The 22,001-nt window shown below is 42.0% G+C and overlaps 1 protein-coding gene across 3 annotated transcripts in view; it reads right to left on the reverse strand.

The window, feature by feature from the left end:
• Window positions 1-8,204: 8,204 nt before the first annotated feature.
• The window catches only part of CASP8AP2 (caspase 8 associated protein 2), a 28,929-nt gene continuing 15,132 nt past the window's right edge, over window positions 8,205-22,001 (reverse strand). For 2 of the 3 annotated variants that reach the window (XM_058660807.1, XM_058660801.1), the window contains exons 7-11: window positions 18,288-20,821; window positions 14,423-17,528; window positions 12,364-12,463; window positions 11,259-11,356; window positions 8,206-8,955 (exon numbers count right to left, since the gene is read on the reverse strand). In XM_058660807.1, coding sequence (XP_058516790.1) covers window positions 11,300-11,356; window positions 12,364-12,463; window positions 14,423-17,528; window positions 18,288-20,821 — 5,797 coding nt within the window. In that variant the 3' untranslated portion in view covers window positions 8,206-8,955; window positions 11,259-11,299. Of the gene's footprint in view, window positions 8,956-11,258; window positions 11,357-12,363; window positions 12,464-14,422; window positions 17,529-18,287; window positions 20,822-22,001 lie in introns of all 3 variants that reach the window. The other variant, XM_058660813.1, reaches the window with a different exon arrangement.

A 22,001-nucleotide genomic window follows, 5' to 3' on the forward strand; every position in this document is an offset into this window, starting at 1 on the left:
GACTGCTTTCCCAGGCCACAGGCAAGGAGCTGGATGGGAAGCGGGGCCGCTGGGATTAGAACCGGTGCCCATATGAGATCCCGGCTCACTCAAGGCGAAGACTTAAACCACTACGCTATTGCGCCAGGCCCCTCCACTAGTATTTCTTTTTAAAGATTTATTTTCATCAGAAAAGCATATTTATAGATAGGAAAAAGATCTTCTGTCCACAGGTTTACTCCGCAAATGGCTACAATGGCCATAGCTAAGCCAATCCAATGCCAGGAACCAGGAGCTTCTTCCCGGTCTCCCGTGCAGATGCAAGGTGCCAGATCTTTGGGCCACCCTCTGTTGCTTTCACAAGCAGGGAGCTAGATGGGAAGTGGAAAGCTGGGACATGAACCAACACTGATAAGGGATCCTGGAGTATGCAAGGCTATGGATTACTCACTAGGCTATCACACCAGGCCCCTAAAAATAAATCTTTATTTAAAAAAAAATGCTGACAGAAGAATATCACCTTTTTTTTTTTTAGAGAGATTTATTTTTATTGGAAAGGCAGATTTACAGAGAGAAGGAGAGAGATAGTGAGGAAGAAGTGGTTTCACCCAGTATGCCACAACACTGGCTTCCAATTTTTAAATTTTGTATGTGTCTCCCCTGTGCGGGTTGACTCCTACAAAGGCCTAGTTGTTAAGACCTGGGCCAGTTTGAAGGCAAGAGCACAGAACTCCACCCAGATCCACAGCGGGTGGCAGCGACGCAGGCACTTGGGCCAGCACCCACTCTTTGTAGTGTGTGTATTAGCAGGAAGCTGAAATTTGAAGCAGAACTGGAAATCAAACCCAATCAGCACAGGACAGAGGCGTGAAAAGTGGTGTCTTACCAGCTGAACCAAACACCAGCCTATATATTTTTGAAATTTCCAGCAGATAACTCAATCTGATCACTTTTTATTTGAGAGACGGAGGACCAGAGCTCCCATATGCTGAGATAGAGCATCCCCATCCACTGGCTCCCTTTAAATGATAAAACACACATAAACACTGGCTGGAGCCAGCCAAGCGTGGCTGACCAAAGATTTACCAGCTGTACTTCCTACTTGCTCCAAACCAAAACTCAGTTGAGGACCTATTTACAATATTGTTCCAGAACAATCCCAGTACTTATAAGGCAAAGAACATAGGTTGGAAACTGCCCAAAGACACAACAGGGAAATTTAAATACAGCAATTATGAAGTTTAATAGATGGTAAATATTTTTATGTATTTTGGAAATCAGAGTTACACAGAGTCATAGGGGTCTTCCATTTCTTAGTTCACTGCTGGGGTCCGTGCAGTGGAAATGGGGGACACGAAGGTATGAAGAGCATTGTACCATTGCAGACAGGGCCACAAGGAATTTCCTGCTGCATGGCAGGGCCCAGCAGATGTCTCTACAACCACCTGAATGCAACTCTACCTTCCTCTGCATGGACACTGGACCATCCATTCGAGTATTGTTTGCTGCTGCGGAGCTGGTTTTTTACTATCAATGTGAGCTTGGAGGTTAATGTCGCTAATAAGGGCTTTTTATGATTCATGCTGTCTGTCTCTGCTGCCCCCATTGACCATCCTTGATCTTTAGGTTCCCCTATTTTTGTGATGCATTTCTTCCTTTAACCGATTCAAGATTAAGTTGTAGAATGAGGATTGTTGTAGGACTGTGTTACTGATTCATATGCAGCATCTACTGAGAACTTCTATTGAGCTTTTAGGTGAAACAGACAGCAGAACTATTCTTGGAAACACCCACTTGACCATGACATCAAGTCTGTGCCAGAGCTTATGAGGGTGAATGTATAAAGGGGGACAGCTTTCTTGCATTGTCCATTAAGATCCTGAAACTGTAGTGATCCGCTTCTTTCCTCTGTATGCCTGCATCCTTCGCAAGTTCTGAACTCGGCTGGAGCTGGGCTCCGGCACTTCACTCCCCAGAGATGTCCTGATACTTAAGCCAAAGATTCACTTATAATTAAGGCATTACAGATATTCCTTAAATCTTTATACCTCATCAATGAAACAAAGCGTATGATATGAAAGCAAGGTATTTATTAGAGCACTATTACAGGGCTGATGATGTGGCATAAAACCTGCAAAACCACAGCCTGCAGCACTGGCATCCCATATGGCACTGGTTCATGTCCCAGCAGTTCCATTTTTGATCCAGAAAGCATTGGAATATGGCTGAAGTTCTTGGGCCCCTTGCATGCATGTGGGAGACCCGAAAGAAGCTCCTGGCTTTAGATGGGCTCTGCTCCAGCCTTTGAGGAGTGAACCAGTGGATGGAAGATCTGTCTCTCTTCCATAAATCTTTCAAAATGGCTAACTCCTCTATAAATCTTTCAAAAATAGCTAAATCTGGGACTGGCGCGGTAGCTTAGCAGCTGAAGTCCTCACATTGCACATACCGGGATACCATATGGGTGCTGTTCTTGTCCTTGCAGCCTCATCTTTGTCCTAGGAAAGCACTGGAGGGCCACCCAAAGCCTTGGGATCCTGCCACCATATGTTAGCCCCAGAAGAGGCTCCTGGCTTGACTTTGGATCAGCGCAGCTTGGGTTGTTTCGGCCACTTGGGGAGTGAATCAATGGACAGTCTTCCTCTCTGTTTCTCCTCTTCTTTGTATATCTGACTTTCCAATAAAAATAAATTTTTAAAAAAAATAGCTAAATCTTTTAAAGGAGAAAAAAGAAATCTTGGCCCAGAGTGGTAGCCTAGTGGCTAGTCCTCACCCTGCATATGCAGAGACCCCAAATGGGCACCGGTGTGTGTGCCAGCTCCACTTCCCATCCAGCTCCCTGCTGACAGCCTGAGAAAGCAGTGGAGGATGGCCCAAAGCCCATATGTGTTCACTCCCCCAAAAGCAATGCTCAAGGCTGGGCCAGGCACAGGTCAAGAGGTCAGAGAGGCATCCAGGTATCCCAAGTAGGGGATAGGGGCACAAGCATTTGGAACATCTCCCACGGCTTCCCCAGAAGAGCTGGATAGGAAGCTGAGCAGCTAAGGCTTGAACAGGTACCCATAATGCCAGCTTTTTTTTTTTTTTTTAAGATTTATCTTCATTTAAAGGCAGATTTACAGGGAGTGGAATCTTCCATATACTGCTGCATTCACCATACAGCTACAACAGCGGGAGCTGAGCTGATTTGAAGCTAGAAGCCAGAAGCCAGTAGGTTCTTCAGGGTCTCCCATGCCGACACAGGGGCCCAAAGACTTGGGCCATCCTCCACTGTTTTCAAGGCCATAAGAAGGGATTGGATCAGAAGTGGAGCAGCTGGGACTGAAACCAGTACCCATATGTGATGTCGGCACTTGCAGGTGGAGGATTAGCTTGTTCAGCCACGAAGTAGGTTGAAATCCCAGCGCTCTATTTCTGATCCAGCTCCCTGCTAACCCATTTCAGAAAGCACATGGCCCATTATTTGAACCCCTGCCACCCACGTAGGAGACTCAGATGGATCTCCACAATACTGGTTTCCACCTGCTCCAAGCATGGCAGTTGTGGCCATTTGGACAATGAACCAGCAGATGGACGATTTCTGTTTATCCTTCTCTCTATAACTCTGTTTTGTGGGGTAAAACCTGACAAGGCAGTTGGCAGTCAAAACCCACAAAAAGTAAGTCAAGATGGGGTGGTGATGGACTAAGATAGGTGTGACCCAGGAGCTTACCATCAATCATAGGTAAAGGAACCCACAACAGTCTGGACTGGTCAAGGCAGCAGCACCCGAATGTGCATCCTGAATAGGGTGTGGGGTGGGCCAGGCTGCAATGTTCACCAGCTCATATAAGGCCAAATGAAAGGCCAGATTTAGCCAGAACCTAGCCTAAAACCCAAGGGCATGTATGGGAACTGGGTCTGGGAGTGGATCAAGTAGAGGAACTTAGAAAACTCCCTTGGCGAGTCATAGCTCCCACTGGTGAACATGTGGTCCAGACCTGGGGGTTGGACAAAGCTGGGCAAAGTAGCTCCAACAGCTGGCTAAAGTGTGAATTGGTAATGGAACAGGGCATACTAAGCAGGACTGAGCAAACCTTAGCCCACAAGCGAAACTAGAAACCAGGATGGAGCACTGGTCATGCCGAGCTAGGCTCTTGCACCTACTGGTCTGCATGACTCAGGGATGCTAAGCCACAGTGTCTAAGACAGAGGCCAGGACAGGTGAAGGGCTGAATCAAGCTGAGTCAGAGTAACCACTGGCATGTGCTTGATCTATGGCTGGGAACAGGTCCGGCTGGGGAGGTAAGGGGACAACCTAGCTGGGTTGAGGTTCCCACCAAGGGGCGCATGGGCTGGAATGGGGGCTTCGTTCTGGTCAGGAAACACTTGTAGTCTCCCTTGGCACAAGTGTGGACTGGGACTGGATGCACCAAGCTGGCCAGACCCCAACACTGGTCTGGTGTCCTGGAGGACCAGGGTAGATGTGGGATGGACTAAGCTGGGTCTCAACCCCTACTGAGCCATGTGTGAGCTATATGTGGGTATGGACGAGCCGTGGCTGGGCTGAACCATCCAACAACAAGAACCAGATGGGGTTGAAGGCCAGTTAGGACAAGCCACTGTTCCTACTAGGACAGGAGGTGAACTGAGTATGGCTGGCTCATGGACCCCCTGGTATGTGCAAAATCTGGCATTGGGAGAGGTTCTGATGGAGGAGCTTGGGCAACTCCTCTGGCAGGACACAAACCCTGCAGGTAAGCGCAAGAAGCATGATAGGAAACAGCCCAGAATAGGCCATGGAAATTTCCCCACTGTCATACATTTGGCATGGATCGGGGGCAGACCAGGCTGAATCAGTTCACGTCATCCACTGGCAAATCCGAGCATCAGAACAGAGTTCGGGTTAGGTCGCAGCAAAAACCAGTGTACAATGCGGAATGCCAAGGTGAGGTTTCCTGTACCAGATGTGACTGCAGCGCCCATCCAGCACATGTGAGATCCAGGAAGGGAGGGGCAGAGCCTGCAGGGGAATAAGGGAGGGTTCCCTTGCTGGACAGCTATTCCCACTGGAGAGCATGAGCTGGGATGGGGACAGACCAGACTAGGCAGGGCTACAACACCTGTGGGCCTCATGTGGCCTAGATCACGGAAAAGCTAGGCTGGGCTGATTATTCCTACTGGTGCAAACAAAATTAGAACGGGTGAGGGTTTTTTGGGCTTAGCCATAGCATCAGCTGGCAGAAGCTGGCACTGGGGGCTAATTCTGTCAAGTCTAACCACAGAACCACCTGGAGAGTAAATGATCCGGCAGTGAGAGAGACCTGGGAGGGAAATAGTGGGCTCCTCCCTCTTGGGTTACCACTCCCATAGGAGGGCACAAAAAACTAGGACAGGGGTTGGGGTGGCTAGACAGAGAGGAACTCAACAACATCCGTGAGGGCTGGATAGTTGAGCTGGTTAGATGGAACTAAGCTTCAATACCCATCGACATGTATGAGAGCCAAATGGGATGTGGGGCAGACTGGACTAGTCTTCACAAACTAGCAAACCAGGGTAGGGGGCAGGCCTCATGGGAGTTATTGTGGGTCGCTCTGTCTGGGTTGCAGCTGCCACTGGTTTATGTGAGGGTCAAATATGTGCTGGGCAGAACCAGGCTGGACTGCAACACCCATTGGTTCCAGTAGAAGTCGGGTCTGGAAACAGAACCGACCCAGCAATTGCAACCACCAGCTGATTGGGGTGATGGACTGTGCTGGGCCCTGTGCTTGCTAGAACATACAAGAATCTGGTCTGGAAACACCTCAGACAGTTTCTTTGGGGATCTCCCCAATCGAAATGTTGGACTCAAGAACCCTAACCAAGAAAAGACAGAAGACAGAACAAGTCAACCAACCACCTCAGCTATATGTTGGCAGTGAAATACTAGGCAAATGGAGACTCTATGATGGACTGTGCCAATCAGTGAATTCTTCAATGACCTCATCGTGCTTGGAGTGGCGAGATTGGCAGCGATTCATAACTGGACAACCATCAAAACCACTTGAGCAAGTATCTCAGAGCATGCCCCACATCCAGGACCTGGGGTGGGTGGGAGACTGGGTGGGGCTTTTCCCTCAGTATCTCCCTTTACCTCAGATACATGAAGGAAACAATATGGACATAATAGTCTTACCCACTTTCCTATAGCCCTTGAAACTTTTTATCCTAATTAACTATGCAAAGATTGTCAAAAATGTAATAATAGTAATAAAAAAGTAAGTCAATAAAGGAGGGCTCAACCCTTAGACTTTGATAGTATTGATTTATATTCCCTAGGGTAAGCAGACAACTAAAGAGACAGTAAAGAATCAAAAAGAATCAAAAAAATTATCAAAAGAATGGAGACAAAAGGTAAAAAATTGAAACTTACAAAGCAAATAACACATATAAAAGAAACAAAATGAAATGTTTAATTCCTTCCCCCCAGAAAACAACACTTCATCATTAAGACAACTGTTTCGATTAGTGCTTCTATTAAGACTTTAAAGTTGTGAGGTAACACTACTTATCTCAGCTCCTGTGCAGGAAAGTAAAAGATCTTAAAAAAATGACTGCCTTACTCATGTGGTGAATCCAACTGCAGTAGCTGCTCCAGAATGATGCACATTTGAAAAAAAAAAAAATTTGACAGGCAGAACAACAACGATCCTCCATCTACTGGTGCACTTCCTGAACGCCTCCAACAGCCAGGGTGGATCCAAGCCAAAGCCAGGAGTCAGGAACTCGCCAGGTCTCCCATAGGAGACCAACCCTGAGCCTTCACCTGCTGCATCCAGAGTGTGTGTTAACAGGACGGTGGAATTGGAAGTGGAGCTGGAATTCAAACCCAGGCATTCCAATACGAGATGCAATGTTTTTCTTTCTTTTTAATACTTATTTATTTGATGGTCTGGCATGGTAGCCTAATGGTTAGAGTCCTCGCCCTGCATGCACCTGTATCCCATATGGGCACTGGTTCGTGTCCTGTCTGCTCTGCTTCCCATCCAGATCCCTGCTTGTGGCTTGGGAGAGCAGTCAAGCATGGCCCCAAAGCCCTGGTATCCTGCACCTGTGTAGAAGACCTGAAGAAGCTCCTGGATCCTGGCTTCAGACTGGCTCAGCTCCCGGTCACTGTGACCACCTGGGAGTGAACCATCGATTGGAAGATCTTCCTCTCTGTCTCTCCTTCTCTCTCTAAATCTGCCTTTCAAATAAAAATAAATAAATCTTTTTTAGAAATAAAAGATTTATTTATTTGAAAGCCAGAATTAGAGAGAGAGTAAGAAACAGAGTTTTTCAAGCCACTGGCTCACTACCCAGGTATCAGCAATGGTCAGGTCTGGTCCGGTCCAGTCCACAGCAAACAGGCTGGAGCTTTTTGAAGTCTCCCAAATACATGTAGAGGCCCAAGCACGTGGGCCATTCTCTGCTGCTTTCCCAGGGACATCAACAGGGAGCTGGTTTAGAATAGAACAGTCAAATCTGGAACTGGTACCCTGGGGATTGCCAGTGTCACAGGCAGGGAGGGGCCTGACCCCTACACAACACTGGCCCTAAGGATGCACTGCCTAAACCACTGTGCCAAATGCCCATCACTTGATGTTAAAAAAAAAAAAATCCCCTTCAACATGTCCTACCAAAGAACCTGACCACTATTATTCCCCTAGTTTTTGTATTATCCCCTAGACTTTTTGCTAATTTCTTCCAAAAACTCAATGTTTTTATTATGGTATTATAGTTGAATTATAATTTAAATAGATATAAAATGTCCACCACAGCTGGATTGGGGGCAGGCCTTAAGCAGAAGCTCAGAACTCAATCTGGGGCCCAGCGCAATAGCGTAGCAGCTAAAGTTCTTGCCTTGAATGCACCGAGATCCTTTATGGGTGCTGGTTCTAATCCCAGCTGCCCCGCTTCCCATCCAGCTCCAGCAGGATGTCCCCTGGGAATGCAGTCAAGGATGGCCCAAAGCCTTGGGACCCTGCACCCATGCGGGAGACCCAGAAGAGGTTCCTGGCTTTGGATTGGCTCAGCTCCAGCCGTTGCAGTCACAACTTGGGGAGTAAACCATCAGACTGAAGATCTTCCTCTCTGTCTTTCCTCCTCTCCGTATATCTGCCTTTCCAATAAAAATAAATAAATTTTTAGTAAAAACAAAAAAAAAAAACAAAAAAAGACATCAATCTGGGTTCCTCCCATGAGTCAAGGGGGACCCAGGCATAAACACATTAAAAGCAACATTCTAGGTTCTCCATTCTTTAGTGAGATGCCTGCCTGGTTTGGCAGGTGTACTCTCTTCATTGCTTTTTTTCATTAAACTTTGCTTCAATATTCAAAAAACAAATAAACATTCTAATTGAAATATAACAGAACTTTTCATGGTTTTATTGTACATTACTATTACTGAAAACAAACTATACAAAGTCTATACACGTAAAAAAATCCTTGGGTAGGCAAAACCATTTATGTCTGTATATACACAAATACATACATGTTTATATAAACTATTTTACATCATTATAATTATACATATTTACAAATACATTGTTTAAATTTACAATTTACCAAAATGAGCAGAGGCAATTATAAAAACAAATAAAAATGGGTGAAAACAAACTGTGGCTTAGTTTAAAAGGCTACAAAACTGTTATAAAAAATCCACAAAAGAAAGCGACTTCTTTCAAATATCAAAACTAAATTTTCAATTCTGCATCACTGTTGCATTCATTTTGGTAAGTTATAACATGTTTAAAAATAAATATTCTGACCACTGATGAGCAAATCAGACAGATGACTAAAAACCTGTACGTGCTGACCTGAGATTGTAGTCAGTAATTAATAACAAATGGAGACAGTCACCTACTAATCAAAATGAAAGAAAGCCTCCTCTAGTTCCCCATTTAGAACATCTGAGGGATGCGAAGCTTCTGTGCAGTACGCAACACCAATCAGACTCGAAGGAATTCAGCAAGTTATCTGTAATGTAAAAAAATGCTGAAGTTACAATTGTATTCGTCTGATATGACCATTTACATAAAATGTCACCTTTTAAATAAGCTCTGTATAGACAACATTTATTTTAAAGTTTTTGAGATAACTATCATACTGCTTTTGACCAGAAATTAATAAAACAATAGTACCTGAAGAAAAAGTCTCAGAAGAGACAAGGTAGGAAAGAAACACTCTATTACATGCATCATTATGCGAACAAATACAATCCCAAATTCACTGAAAAAAGTTTAAATTTGTAAAATTAATGATCTGAAATTTACAATGCATTTAGGTAATTCAAGGTAATATGCATATTTCCAGACATGTTATTTCTTTCATGAATTTACATTCTTTGAAGAGAATGCAAATCATATTCTAAGATAACATTCGTGTAAAAAAAACACTGCTGACATTTGTTGAAAACAGTAAGTATCTTAAGACACAGTAATTCTAAAAACTCCAAGTCACTATTATCTTGGCTTTAAAAAAAAAAATTCTTTACAACACGCTTCTCCAAGTTCCCAGTTTTTCAATCTCCATTATGACTATATCGAATGTTGAAAGTCTGAGTGGTGTGGTGTGACAGGCTAAGCCGCTGCTTGCAATCCCGTATCAGAGCGGCTGGTCCAGGATACCCCACTTCCAGTCCAGTTTCCTGCTACTAGTTCATGGGCCAAGAACTTGGGCCCTGCCACCCAGACCGGAGATGGGATTAAGCTCCTGGAGCTTGGAACTTCCATTCTGACTGCAGTCTAGCTGCTGCCTTACCAGCTGGGGCCAACTGGGAGTGAACTAGCAGACAAAAGCTCTCTCTCTTTCTGTTTGTGCCTCTCTGTTACTCTGCCTTTAAAATGTTAATTTTAATTTTTACATAATCTTTAAGATTAGAAACAATTCTAAAAACATAATGTAAATTTTTTTTAAAAAAGTTTATTTGGGTACAAAAAAAAATGAAACCCATGCAGTTTTTTTAGAATATGTATTTTTATGGGTTTTTTTTTTTTTGAGAAATCTCACGCATATTTTAAATTTGGGGGTGCCAAGATAAATTTTTAATTCCATTTTCATGAACTTCTTGGAAGTATTCCCATAAAAACAGAATCTACACTTCACAATAAACCACCAAATATCTTTTGAAGATCTCACTAGCAAGTCAGTTGGTGTGGAAATCAACAAATTAAGACATTCGTTCACATTGGGGCTGAAATGAAAGCTCACAGCTCAAAAATGTTCAGAGCCCTTCACACCATGATCTGTGTCCAAATACGGTTTTTATTCAAATTTAATTCAATGTTTAAATGTTTTTATTTTCATTTTATTTGAAAGACAGGCAGAGACACAGAAAGATCATCCATCCACTGGTCCATGCCCCAAAAGCCTACAACAGCCAGGGCCGAGACAAAAACAACAGCCCAGAACTCAACTGAGAGTTCCCATAGGGATGGCAGGGACGCAAGCCTTGAGCCATCATAACCTGTGCCTCCCAATATGCACACTGGCAAGAAGAGGAGCTGGAACAGGAGCCAGAACTTGAACCCAGACACTGTAACATGGAATGCAGGCAGCATGCATCTCAACTGGCATCTTCATTTTTCCACAAAACACCTGCCTCCCAAACTTACTGTGAAAATGGGCGTTTTGCATTCATGTAATTAAGATTACAAATCAAGCAATACACTGACATATATATATACATTTACTGTTTTTTAACATAAAATTCCAAAATCATAAGCAGTTGGCTAACATCTTATTTAGAAAAAAAACTAATTAGTCAAGTACCATCATCTTAATAAGCTTACACAAAAAAAAAGACAAACTGGGAAACATGTCTGTGAACATTAGTAATAATTTAATACAATAAACCATGCCACTTATTTAGATGGCAAAGGACTTCAAGTTCAGAAGTTTCATACTGTAAACTATTCAGTACTCCCAAGTTAAAATGAGAAATATTAAATTACAGAGACTATGCAGACATCACTGGTTATGAAACATGCTGCTAGACAAGAATATTTCTTCTTCAAGTACAAAAAAATCTATTAGTCGCTAAAAGGGTTTCCCCCAACCCTGCACTTAGCAGCAATCAGAGGGTTGAGGAGCGATGCCATGCTGATCTGAACTGCAGCAGGCTTTGATCTGGGCGCATCCCCGCAGCTGACATGACCCAAGATGCCCGTAACCAACCATCCTGCAACCTGTGATGGAAGTAGGAACCCAACTACATGTCTCTTGCTCACCACTCAGCTCTTCAGTGACTATCAGGTCATTCAGTGCATCACTATACTTACCAAACATTGACTTTGTGAGTCTCCTGTAGCACAACCATTAACTACCTGCATTTTGACTTTTCAAAGAGCTTCATTAGTTGCTGGAATCTTTCTGAGACCTGAAAAATAATTAGTATTACTCATAATTATATCAAGTTTTTTCAATGATTTTTAAAAGTCTTACTTTCATTTTTATTTGACAGGCTGAGATGGACAGGTGGAGAGCTATCTTCTAGCCGCTGGATCATTCTCCAAATGACCCCAATAGCCAGGAGTAGCCCAAGCCAAAGCCAGAGCCTGGAAATAGTTGGTGGCATTAGCAAGAAGCTGAACCAGAAGCAGAGAAGCCAGTACTCCAGTCGGGCAATGTGATATGGGATGAGGGTGACCCAAGCAGTAACAACCACTGCACCCACACCATCCTGTTCCCTTTATAACTGATGAATCCCTCCACAAAACATATTACATTATATTACATTATATCATATATTATATTATATACATATATAATATATATCATATTATAACTATTATATAACTTCTAACATTCATTACTGTCTCATTAAACAAGCAAACATCATTACCAAATAAGTAAACAATAAGACATGGAGAAGGGCCTGGCGCAGTGGCCTAGTGGCTAAAGTCCTCGCCTTGCAGGCACCAAGATCCCATATGGGCACCAGTTCAAATCCTGGCGGCCCTACTTCCCATCCAGCTCCCTGCTTGTGGCCTGAGAAAGCAGTCGAGGACGGCCCCAAAGCCTTAGGACCCTGCACCTGTGCGGGAGACCCGGAAGAGCTCCTGGCTCCTGGCTTCGGATTGGCTTAGCTCCAGCCATTGTGGCCACTTGGGGAGTGAATCATCGGACAGAAGATCTTCCTCTCTGTCTCTCTTCCTGTATATCTGTATATCTGACTTTGCAATAAAAACAGATAAATAAATCTTACATGGAAAAAAAAATGTAGTCACAATTCTTCCACAATCACCAGCTTGTTAATAGTTCTACATGGAGGCATACTATTAAAGAACTTGACTAATATCTATGTATTTTTTAATATGTTAAAAATTAAGAAAGTGGGACAGCTACATCTTTGCATCAATAGAAATATAAAACTTGTATAGTTACCTGATTGAGATTTTTATTCAGTTTAACAGCTAAATTTGTAAATGTCTTCAGTGATGGCCCTCTCTTCTGACACTCCAACAAAATTTCCCGGTCATCATTTCTGAGGAAGGAAAAAGCATATTTAGCATTTATACACTATCGTGGAAACATTATAAAAATGCTTCTGACTTAATGTTGATAAATGGTGCAAAATTTTTAGTAAGATCACGTTTACTAAAACCTATATATCATAAAAATCTAAAATAAATGATCATAGACATAAGAAGCAGAATAACAGGCACCAAAATAGTCCTGCTCCACTCAATCCCAGATCTGCTTTTTGCTTTTTCTTTAATATTTATTTAATTGGAAGAGTTAGAGAGGAGGAAAGAGGGGTTTTCCATGGTTGGGCCAGGCACAGGAGCTTCATCCAGGTTTTCCACATAGTCTCAGGGGCCCGAGCACTCAGGCCATCTTTCGTTGACATTCCCAGGCATGAGCAGGACGCTGGACCCAAAGCAGAGCAGCCGGGATGTCAATGAGCACCACCATGGGATGCTGGTGTTGCAGGTAGCGGCCTTCCCCAATGTACCCGCAACACCAGCCCCAATCTCAAACTTTTCAACTTGATCTGAATGTCTGTTTACTGCATCCTGTCAGATAATTCATTCTACCCTGTATGAGTTTCCTGAATTGAGGATATAAGGGCTGTCATTTTAAAGAAAACTGACCACTAGGCTTAAGAAAACCAAGTTTCCCTCACTGAGTATTTAATCAGGTATGAACATTGTCCAGCTCTAGTCCAATGGTCACAACCTTCTCATTTAAACTGGGATCTTAGGATCTAAACCTTTTTTTAAGACTTACTTTATGGTGCAGTGGCCCGGTGGCTACATCCACACCTTGCACATCCTGGGATCCCATATGGGCATCAGTTTGTGCTCCACTTCCCATCCAGCACCTACTTGCAGCTTGAGCAAGCAGTAGATAATGGCCCAAAGTCTTGGGAACAGCAGCTGCTCATGGCTTTGGATCGGCTCAGCTCTGGCCATTGTGGCCACTTGGGGAGTGAACCATCAGATGATTCTGTAAATGTGCCTTTCCAATAAAAATGAGATAAATCTTGAAAAAAAAAAAAAAAGACTTTGGATTGGAAAAGCAGATTTACAGAGGAGGAAAGAGAATGAGAGGAGCAGGTGCAATGGCTCAACAGGCTCATCCTCCACCTGCAATGTCAACATTTTACATGGGTGCCCGTTTGTGTCCTGGCTGCTCCACTTCTGACCCAGCGCTCTACTATGGCCCGGGAAAGCAGTGGAGGACTGGAACCCTGTACACTGTGCAGGGTCCTAAGGACTTGAGCCATTCTCTACTACTTCCCCAGGGTAAAAGGGAGCTGGATCAGAAGTGGAGCAGCCAGTGCTAAGGGCAGCCTATCCCTTACTCTCCCCTCACTCCCAAATACAGGAAGAAGAGAAAAAAAAATGGCAACAATTGCCTCATTTCCCCCATTCCTTAAACCTCCCCAACCTGATCTATATGGGTTGGTATCCTTCTCAACCATGTAAACATCAGCAAAAGATAAAAGAAATACATTGAAGTCAGTAAAAAAAAAAAAAAAGTGGAACAGCCAGGACAGAAACTGGCCCCATAAGGGATGTAGGCAGCTTAGCCTACTATGTCATGATGCTGCCCCAGATCTCAACTTCTTAAAAAAGTCTCTCATACACACAATGAAAAGTATAATCTATTTATAAAACTGGAGACTTTTATATTTAGAGGAATAACCAAATTACTCTCTGACCACCTGTCATCTCTTTTAAAATGTTATTCATTACTTCCAAATGAAACAATTCTTTTAAACTAAAAAGGTGAGGCTAAAACACAATCAAAAAGCGCTATCTATGGTGTTAACGCATACCACTGGCCAAAAGCCACTGTCCTAGAATATTGCAGGACTGTCTCCTGGAACATATATTCAAATTTGGCCACATAGTCATCACACATTTTTAGAATGGCATGAAACTACAATTTCTAATCTCTCAAAATTTCCTCATAATTTAAAACTCAGAATTCTTACCTTGTCCAGGAAACTATAATTTCTCCTTTCTTTTTGATGATATTCCTCGCTGAAAGGCTGGTGGAAGTGATGAGCTCTGCTGATGAGTCCTTAATCCCTGGGCTGGCATTTAATGGAGCATCTTTATTCCCAATAGGGGCCCTCTTCTTACTGGCTTTCTTTTGGGAAACTTCACCATTCTCTTGAATAAGTTTCTTGGTCTTCTCCCTGTTAGAGAAGTCTGTTTCCTTTCTTTGTTTTTTCTGAGAAGACTGACTTAGTTCACAAAGGTTTTTTCTCTTTTTATGAGCATTATCCAAAGTCCCAGGCAACTCTGGATTATCAGAATTTGATGCTGGCTGTGATTTTAAGTCATCGTTTGGCTCACATGAATCAGGAGATTCTGTGGTCAAATCAATATAGACTTTCTCAGGAAGGCATTTCAAAGGCCTGCTTGCCACTTGCACCCTTTCTTCCTTACACTTATCTTCATCTACACATATCACCTGGCATCCCGGTCCTTCAGCAGCTGATACAGAATGGTTACTTTCACTTTTACTCTCACTTGAAGCATCTTGTGTCAAATCAATAAAAGCATTCACAGGATCAGACTGCAAATTACCTAAAATGTGAGCATTTTGTTTTAAATTGTCTCCAGAAGATCTCAACTGATCAATATTTAAAACTGTTGCTTCTATCAAGTCCCCCAAGTTTTTGGTCTCAGTAATTGGAACTTTGGTCAGGTCGATGTATGTATTTGGAAGGTGATCCTCAACAGAGTGTGGGATTTCTTCTATTGAAGGAAGTGCTTCAATGCTTTCAGGAACTTTTGGTTCCCAACTATGATGTAACTTGAAACACTCATCAGTCACTTCGTTACTACCATCTGCCTTACATGAAGCATCTTTAAGAAAGTCATATATGTCAGGTACCTGTGGTTGTGTCCTAGCATTCTGTCCTTCAGGAGTTGAGTTACTGCCATGAACATTTTTGCTGGAATTTTCCAATTCATCCACAGATTTAGTAACAGTGTCCTGACATGAAACATACTCTTTCTCTACTGCTTCCTCCACTTCCTTTCCAACACTGGGCAAAGAGGCCAAGGACTCGTCAGTCAGCACCCGGTGCTGAGGAGCAGGGGAGGTGCATGGTGCTGCACGCCGGATTTTCACGATGAAATGATCGTTGGACTTTTCCATGATCACAGCATGCATTGGCAGATTGGGGTGGTACTGAAACCCTGGAGCAGCAGAGCGGCTTGTCCACGATGAAGAACAGCTTGATTTACTGCTCGAATTATCAGACTCCAGAGCTAAATGAATGTCTTGCTCAGATGCATCCTCTTCCTCGAGTAAGGCATCCTCACTAAAATGGGCACTGAGGACTTCTTCAGGTGTTGAATTAGACAAACCTTCAGGCTTTAAGAAGCTAAGATGACCGTCTGATTTCAAAGGGGATGGTACTGTTAAAGATACTGCTAGATCTTCAAGAAGTATGGAAGAAATGCAGGCTTTACTCTTTTCTGAACTACACATGGTATCTTTACCTAAAGCTATATTAGATGACACTTCAAACATACAACTTTCGTCCAACACATCTGGATGCACTGGCAACGAAAGTCCTGAAGACAGAGGTGGACCTTTGTCAGATAATAATGACCAATTATCATCACTAATCACTTTAGGACATGGAGAGGCCACCTCTGAAACCAACTCCTCTGTTGTGCAGGCTGGTATGGATTCACACTTAAGGCTCTCTAGCAACTGTTTTTCTGGAGTCTTTAACTCCCACTCAGTTTTTTCTGTACAATTAACACTGCTGTCCAAAAGATCAGAACCTTGCAATAAACTTTTAAATATTTCACCCATCTGTGCATCGCTCACTAAATTAAAGGTAAGGCTAGATGCTTGCTGCTCAGTGAGGATCTCGAAACTCCGTTCTGGCTTCAAAGTGGCATGCTGGGATGTTTGTGCTTCCTTTGAGGCACTGCCTTCAGGTTTGCCCAGCGTTGGGGTACTTGGACAATTTAGTTGCAAAGCATGTTCTTCAGGTGGAAAGTTCTTCACATTATCAAAGCAGTTGTTACTTTTTTTGGTATCATGCTTTACTGTGTTAACACTGGTGTTATTCTGGTCTTGGTATTCTTCCTCAAATTTTTCACTTCCCAAGAGAGACTTCAAGCAAACAGGGTCCCCTGGTTTTGGCAATTTTTCTTTCGGCATTTCTTTGTTGGAGTTTTGCACATTACCTTTCTGACAATTTGAATATTCTACTATCTCTTTACTTCTTTTATCAAGCTTTCCTTTGTCACTGTCATTTCCAAAATTATTGGAATCCCAAGACTTCATTAAGATTTTCTTAAGTTTTGCAAATAAATAATCAAGTTGTTCATCTACAAACTTCCACAATTTTTTTTTCATATCTGGTACTTGCTGTTCAAATAAGCGATCCACTATGCCATTCTTTTTAACTTGCTTAAGTTTGGATTCTATAACATCACAGAGCTTCTTCTGTAAAGTAGTCACTGACTTAGAGATTTTATATAAGTCAAGATGTCTAATTAGTGACGTAAAACTCAAACTTGCTGAATCAATAATTCCATGAAATTGTCTTAATGAAAATTTAACCTTGAATTTCATGTAATTTTTCCTCACATGTTTTCTTATCATTCTTAACATGTGCATAATCTCTGGAACAGAAGAGGGTGCAGTAACAATCTGAACTATTTTCTCCAAGCTAGAGATGCTCACTGTTCTATCTTTCTTCTCCGCTTTTGAGTATCTGGTAGAGTCACTTGGTCTTTTAACCCATTTGCTGTTGGTCTGATGGACTTTCATAGAGGTTTTCCTATTGTCTCTATCCAAGGACATATTATTTTTCCTACTTGGTGGACTAGTCTTTGTGTTCTGTACTTCAGCAGATGTTCTAGCATTGGCACTTTTTTCAAAATTTTTGTGTGATTCAGACTTTTCATTGTCACTTCTAATTTCTCCTTCTTCTAAATCATCTAAAGATGAATCCTTACAGGAATCCACTTCACATTTGTCAGCTTTGCAAAATGGCTTTTGGTTTTCTTTATTGAGATCAGACTGGGAGACAGAACGTGTTGAATTCGGTGGAAACTCTTCTGTGAAAGAGAAAAGTATATTAAATACATCTTTGAAAGACAACAGTATGATAATGCATAAAATTCATTCCATTGGTTCTTAATGGCCTTAAAAAGTGCTTAGATGCTGTGATAAATGAGGACTTTGATTGCTTTGATAATTATCAACCAGCTGATAATCACCTATTGTTCAGTATATATTTACTTTAAACAGCAGCACCTACTCTTTGCAATTTGATGGATTTTGAACATTAAAATGTACCTGAAAGCAAATAAACAGTACTTGAAACAATCTGTTCCAGTGTTCCCTTTTCTTGTATAAAGAATTAATACTTGAAGTGCAACTGAAGGCTCAAGCACACTTCTACCTAACAACTAAATCTGAATGTTAGATTTTCTGTTATCAAAAAATAAACAAGTTGTGGCACAGCAAGTTAACCCAATCTTTACGGCACCAGCATCCCATGTTGAGTGCTGGTTTGAATACTGGCTTCCAATCAGTCTTCCAGCTAATGTGCCTAGGAAGATGATAAAGATAACCCAAGTATTCAGGCCCCTGAAATCCACATGGGAGAGCAGGACAGAATTCTTGGCTCCTAGCTTTGGCCTATTTTGTGTGGCCAATGGAGGAGTGAATTACTGCATGGATCGTCTGTTTCTTCTTCAGTTTTGCAATGCATTTCAAATAAATCAATAAAAAAAGTTTAAAAGACAGCATCCATAAAATTTGCTTATGTATTTTTCATTTTTACAAGAAAAGGACTTTTAGTAGATAATTACCTTTATGAGTGATATTACACAGTGGAACTCGCAGGGGACTTTCCATTCTAACAACTTTTGCTATAGGTCTCATTGGACTATTCAGAGGACTGATGGCTTTTGGAATAGGTCTCATGTGATTAAAGTCAATGCTTAAAACTGAGCTCTCATCATCCTGATACATGGAACTTGTTTCACTAATTTCCCCTCTTGGCTCCATTAAGTCAGTCTGCTTTAGAGACTCTTTAGGTAAACAAGACTCCAAATGACAAGATTTACTTTCATTCAGTGGTGTATCATCCGCAAGAGAAGGTTCAAATTTGGGGTTTCCATCTTTTGAAAGGATTACTGGCAGAACGCAAGCTTCTTCAACTGAAGGCTGCAAAATGCTTTCACTGGTTTCAGTCACTTTTGTTGAAACAATCAACTTCATTTCCATACCTTCAGAAACACAAGAATTTAAATCGTCATGTTTGTTGACATCCAATTCCAGGCCACAGTTCTGAGAAACATCTGTTTGTAATATGTCCGTTACCACAGAGGCTGCTGCAGTGGGACCATTAACAGTTTGTTCCATTTCTTTCGATGATGGAAACAAGGAACCAGTATTTTCCATTTCCACAGCTGTTGAGGATGACTCTGTACCAACAGGCAATTCCAAATGCACCATACTCTTGACAGACTTAACTGATAAACTATTATCTTCTTTCATCTTGCTTTCTGGAATGTCTATCTTGGGCATAGATGCTGCTGGAAGAATCTCCCTTGGTTCCAACAATTTTGGTTTGGTTTCCTCTGTGATGTCTTCACTGACAGAATTAAGACACAGTTCTGTTTTAGCAGGCACTGAGGATTCCAAACTACACACATTATTGGACTTGGGAGGATCCGATGTTTTATGTTGATTATCCTGAGATACAGGCTGTTTTTTAGCAGGAGATAGGGTTAAGTTTAATTTTTCCATAAAACTTAACTTTAAGTCTTTGTTTTTTGTGTCACTTGAACCATTCTCAGCTTTTAGTGCAATTTTATTGTCTAGTCCTTCAGAAATGTTATTATTAGAGACTTCACATTTATCATTATTTGGCTCATTCTGTCTCTTCAAATCAGTAGTCATTTTTTGAGTTTCTTTGTTAGTTTTTGGTAAATATTCTACAGGCATTTTTTTTTCATTTCGCATATGCCTATTTTCTTCTTTGCTTTCTCGTTCTCTTTTCCTCTTATCTTCAGTTCTATGTCTTTCTGTTTTTAATGGTGTATCTTCCCATTGGTGTACAACATCTACTTCCTTAGAGTCAATGTGTTTGTGAGTTCTGCTTGGAAGAGAAGATGAAGATCTTCCATCTTGAAAACTATGATTGCTTACAACCCTGTCTCTCTTGCACTCTTCTCTACCCCTTCTCTCTTCTCCACGATATCTGTCTAAACTGTGAGAGTTCATTTTGCTCTTGAGAGGAAGTGATGCTCGCTCAGATCTTCTCCAGGGATCCTGATCCTTGGCTACCAATTTAGGCTTCTGATCACCTTTTCGTTCTTCTTTGTCTTGTGAATTAAGTTCCTTTCGGTTGATATTTGGTGATCTCTCACTTTGTCTTTCCAGTTTTTTGTCACTTTGAAATTCTATTCGATTGTGTGACCTTTCTCGCAAAGACTCGTTCTCCCAAGAATAGCTGCTACGTTCACTTTTATAATCCAAATCTGTGTTACTTTTAAATTTTGAATTTCTGCTTTCAGCCTTTGGTTCACCTTTGCCATGTTTGTCAGAACGTCCTTGTAGCCTCTGAATAGCCTCTGGGTGCCTTGGTTCACCATCATAACTAATACTTAGGTTTTTTCGTATCCGATCAGTTCCTCTGTAATACTGGTTATGCCTACTATCTTTTCTAACTCTTCTATTATCCTCATTTGAGCTACCTTCACCACAATGATGATGTGGGCGTGACCAAATGCCATTGGTGCAGTGTCTATCAAGAGATGTAGGCAAATAGGAAGTATTCTTTTTTTCAGAATGTGATTTTCCTTCTTTTTCCGGGTATGGCAGTGAAGTGCTATGATGTCCATCTTTATAATCCTCACTTCGAGCTCTGTGATCAGGCTTTGAGCAATCGTCCAAAAGAGGAGATCTCGATTTCGGATCTTTTGCTTTAACTGCATCTGATGAAGTTCTATGTCCATCTTTATAATCCTCACTTCGAGCTCTGTGATCAGGCTTTGAGCAATCGTCCAAATGAGGAGATCTCGATTTCGGATCTTTTACTTTAACTGCATCTGATGAAGTTCTATGTCCATCTTTATAATCCTCACTTCGAGCTCTGTGATCAGGCTTTGAGCAATCGTCCAAATGAGGAGATCTCGATTTCGGATCTTTTACTTTAACTGCATCTGATGAAGTTCTATGTCCATCTTTATAATCCTCACTTCGAGCTCTGTGATCAGGCTTTGAGCAATCGTCCAAATGAGGAGATCTCGATTTAAAATCTTTTGCTTTAACTGCATCTGATGATGAAATCCTGGCAGATTTATGATTATTTCGAAAATGTGGGAATTCAGACAATCTATTGAGGAACAGAAAGTTAAGAAACAAAGCTAAGTTAACATTAGTTAATATTTAGTAATATTCCCAATTCTACTCAAATGTGACATATTCTAAAACCTGAGCGCTAGGCCTGGCATTGTGGCACAGAGAATAAAGCTGCCACCTGAGGTGTTGAATCACATATGGGCACCAATTTGTGTCCCAACTTATTCAACTTCCAATCCTGCTCTCTGCCAAAGTACCAAGGCAAGCCACAGAGGATGGCCGCCAGGCTTGTGACCTGCAACCCAAGTGGGAGACTCAGACAGAGTTTCTGGCTCCTAGCTTCAAACCAGCCCAGTTCTAGCAATTGCAGTAAACTGGGGAAAATGAACCAGGGGATGAAGACCCTTTCTCTCACTCTCTCCTCTGCTCCTCTGTAACTATGCCTTTTGAATGATGAATAAATTTTAAAATCTTGGTAGCCTATACTCTGGAAAAATAAGTGCTAAAGAATTTACAAGCTTTGGATCCAGAGCACGATGGTTCAGTGGCTAAATCCTCGCCTTGCACGTGCCAGGATCCCACATGGGTGCCAGTTCATGTTCCAGTTGCTCCACTTCCTTCCAGCTCACTCTATATAGCCTGGGAAAGCAGTAGAGGACGGTCCAAAGCCTTGGGACCCTGCACCCATGTGGGAGACCCAGAGGAAGCTCCTGACTACTGGTTCCCGGCTTCAGATCAGCTCAGCTCCAGCCATTGCAGCCACCTGGGGAGCAAACTAGACAGAAGATCTTTCTTTTTGTATCTCCTTCTCTCTAGAAATCTGCCTTTCCAGTAACAACAAATAAATCTTAAAAAAAAAAAAAAAAAGAACGAATGTACCATCTTCCACTAAACGAGCCAGTTTTCAAAACAAGGAACTCCATTTGCTTTGCCTGTTTCTTCTTTATTACAGGTGCACATTCCCAAACTAAACACAAGCTCTCATCTTGTAGAACAAATGACATTGTTTTCTTTCCCACATTGACTCAACCAAAAATGAAACCAAAGTGAAATCCTGGTGGAAACAAACATGACCAAAGTAGAACTCTAGGTAATTCTCGATCTTAACTTTCTGTTTCACATGAATCCCACAGTAAGCCAAAATATCAAAAGGCACCTTAAGATAGTACACACAGGGCCCGGCACCGTGGCCTAGCTGCTAAAGTACTTGAATG

The sequence above is a fragment of the Ochotona princeps genome, chromosome 1 (assembly GCF_030435755.1).
Source record: "Ochotona princeps isolate mOchPri1 chromosome 1, mOchPri1.hap1, whole genome shotgun sequence".
Classification (NCBI taxonomy): Eukaryota; Metazoa; Chordata; class Mammalia; order Lagomorpha; family Ochotonidae; genus Ochotona; species Ochotona princeps.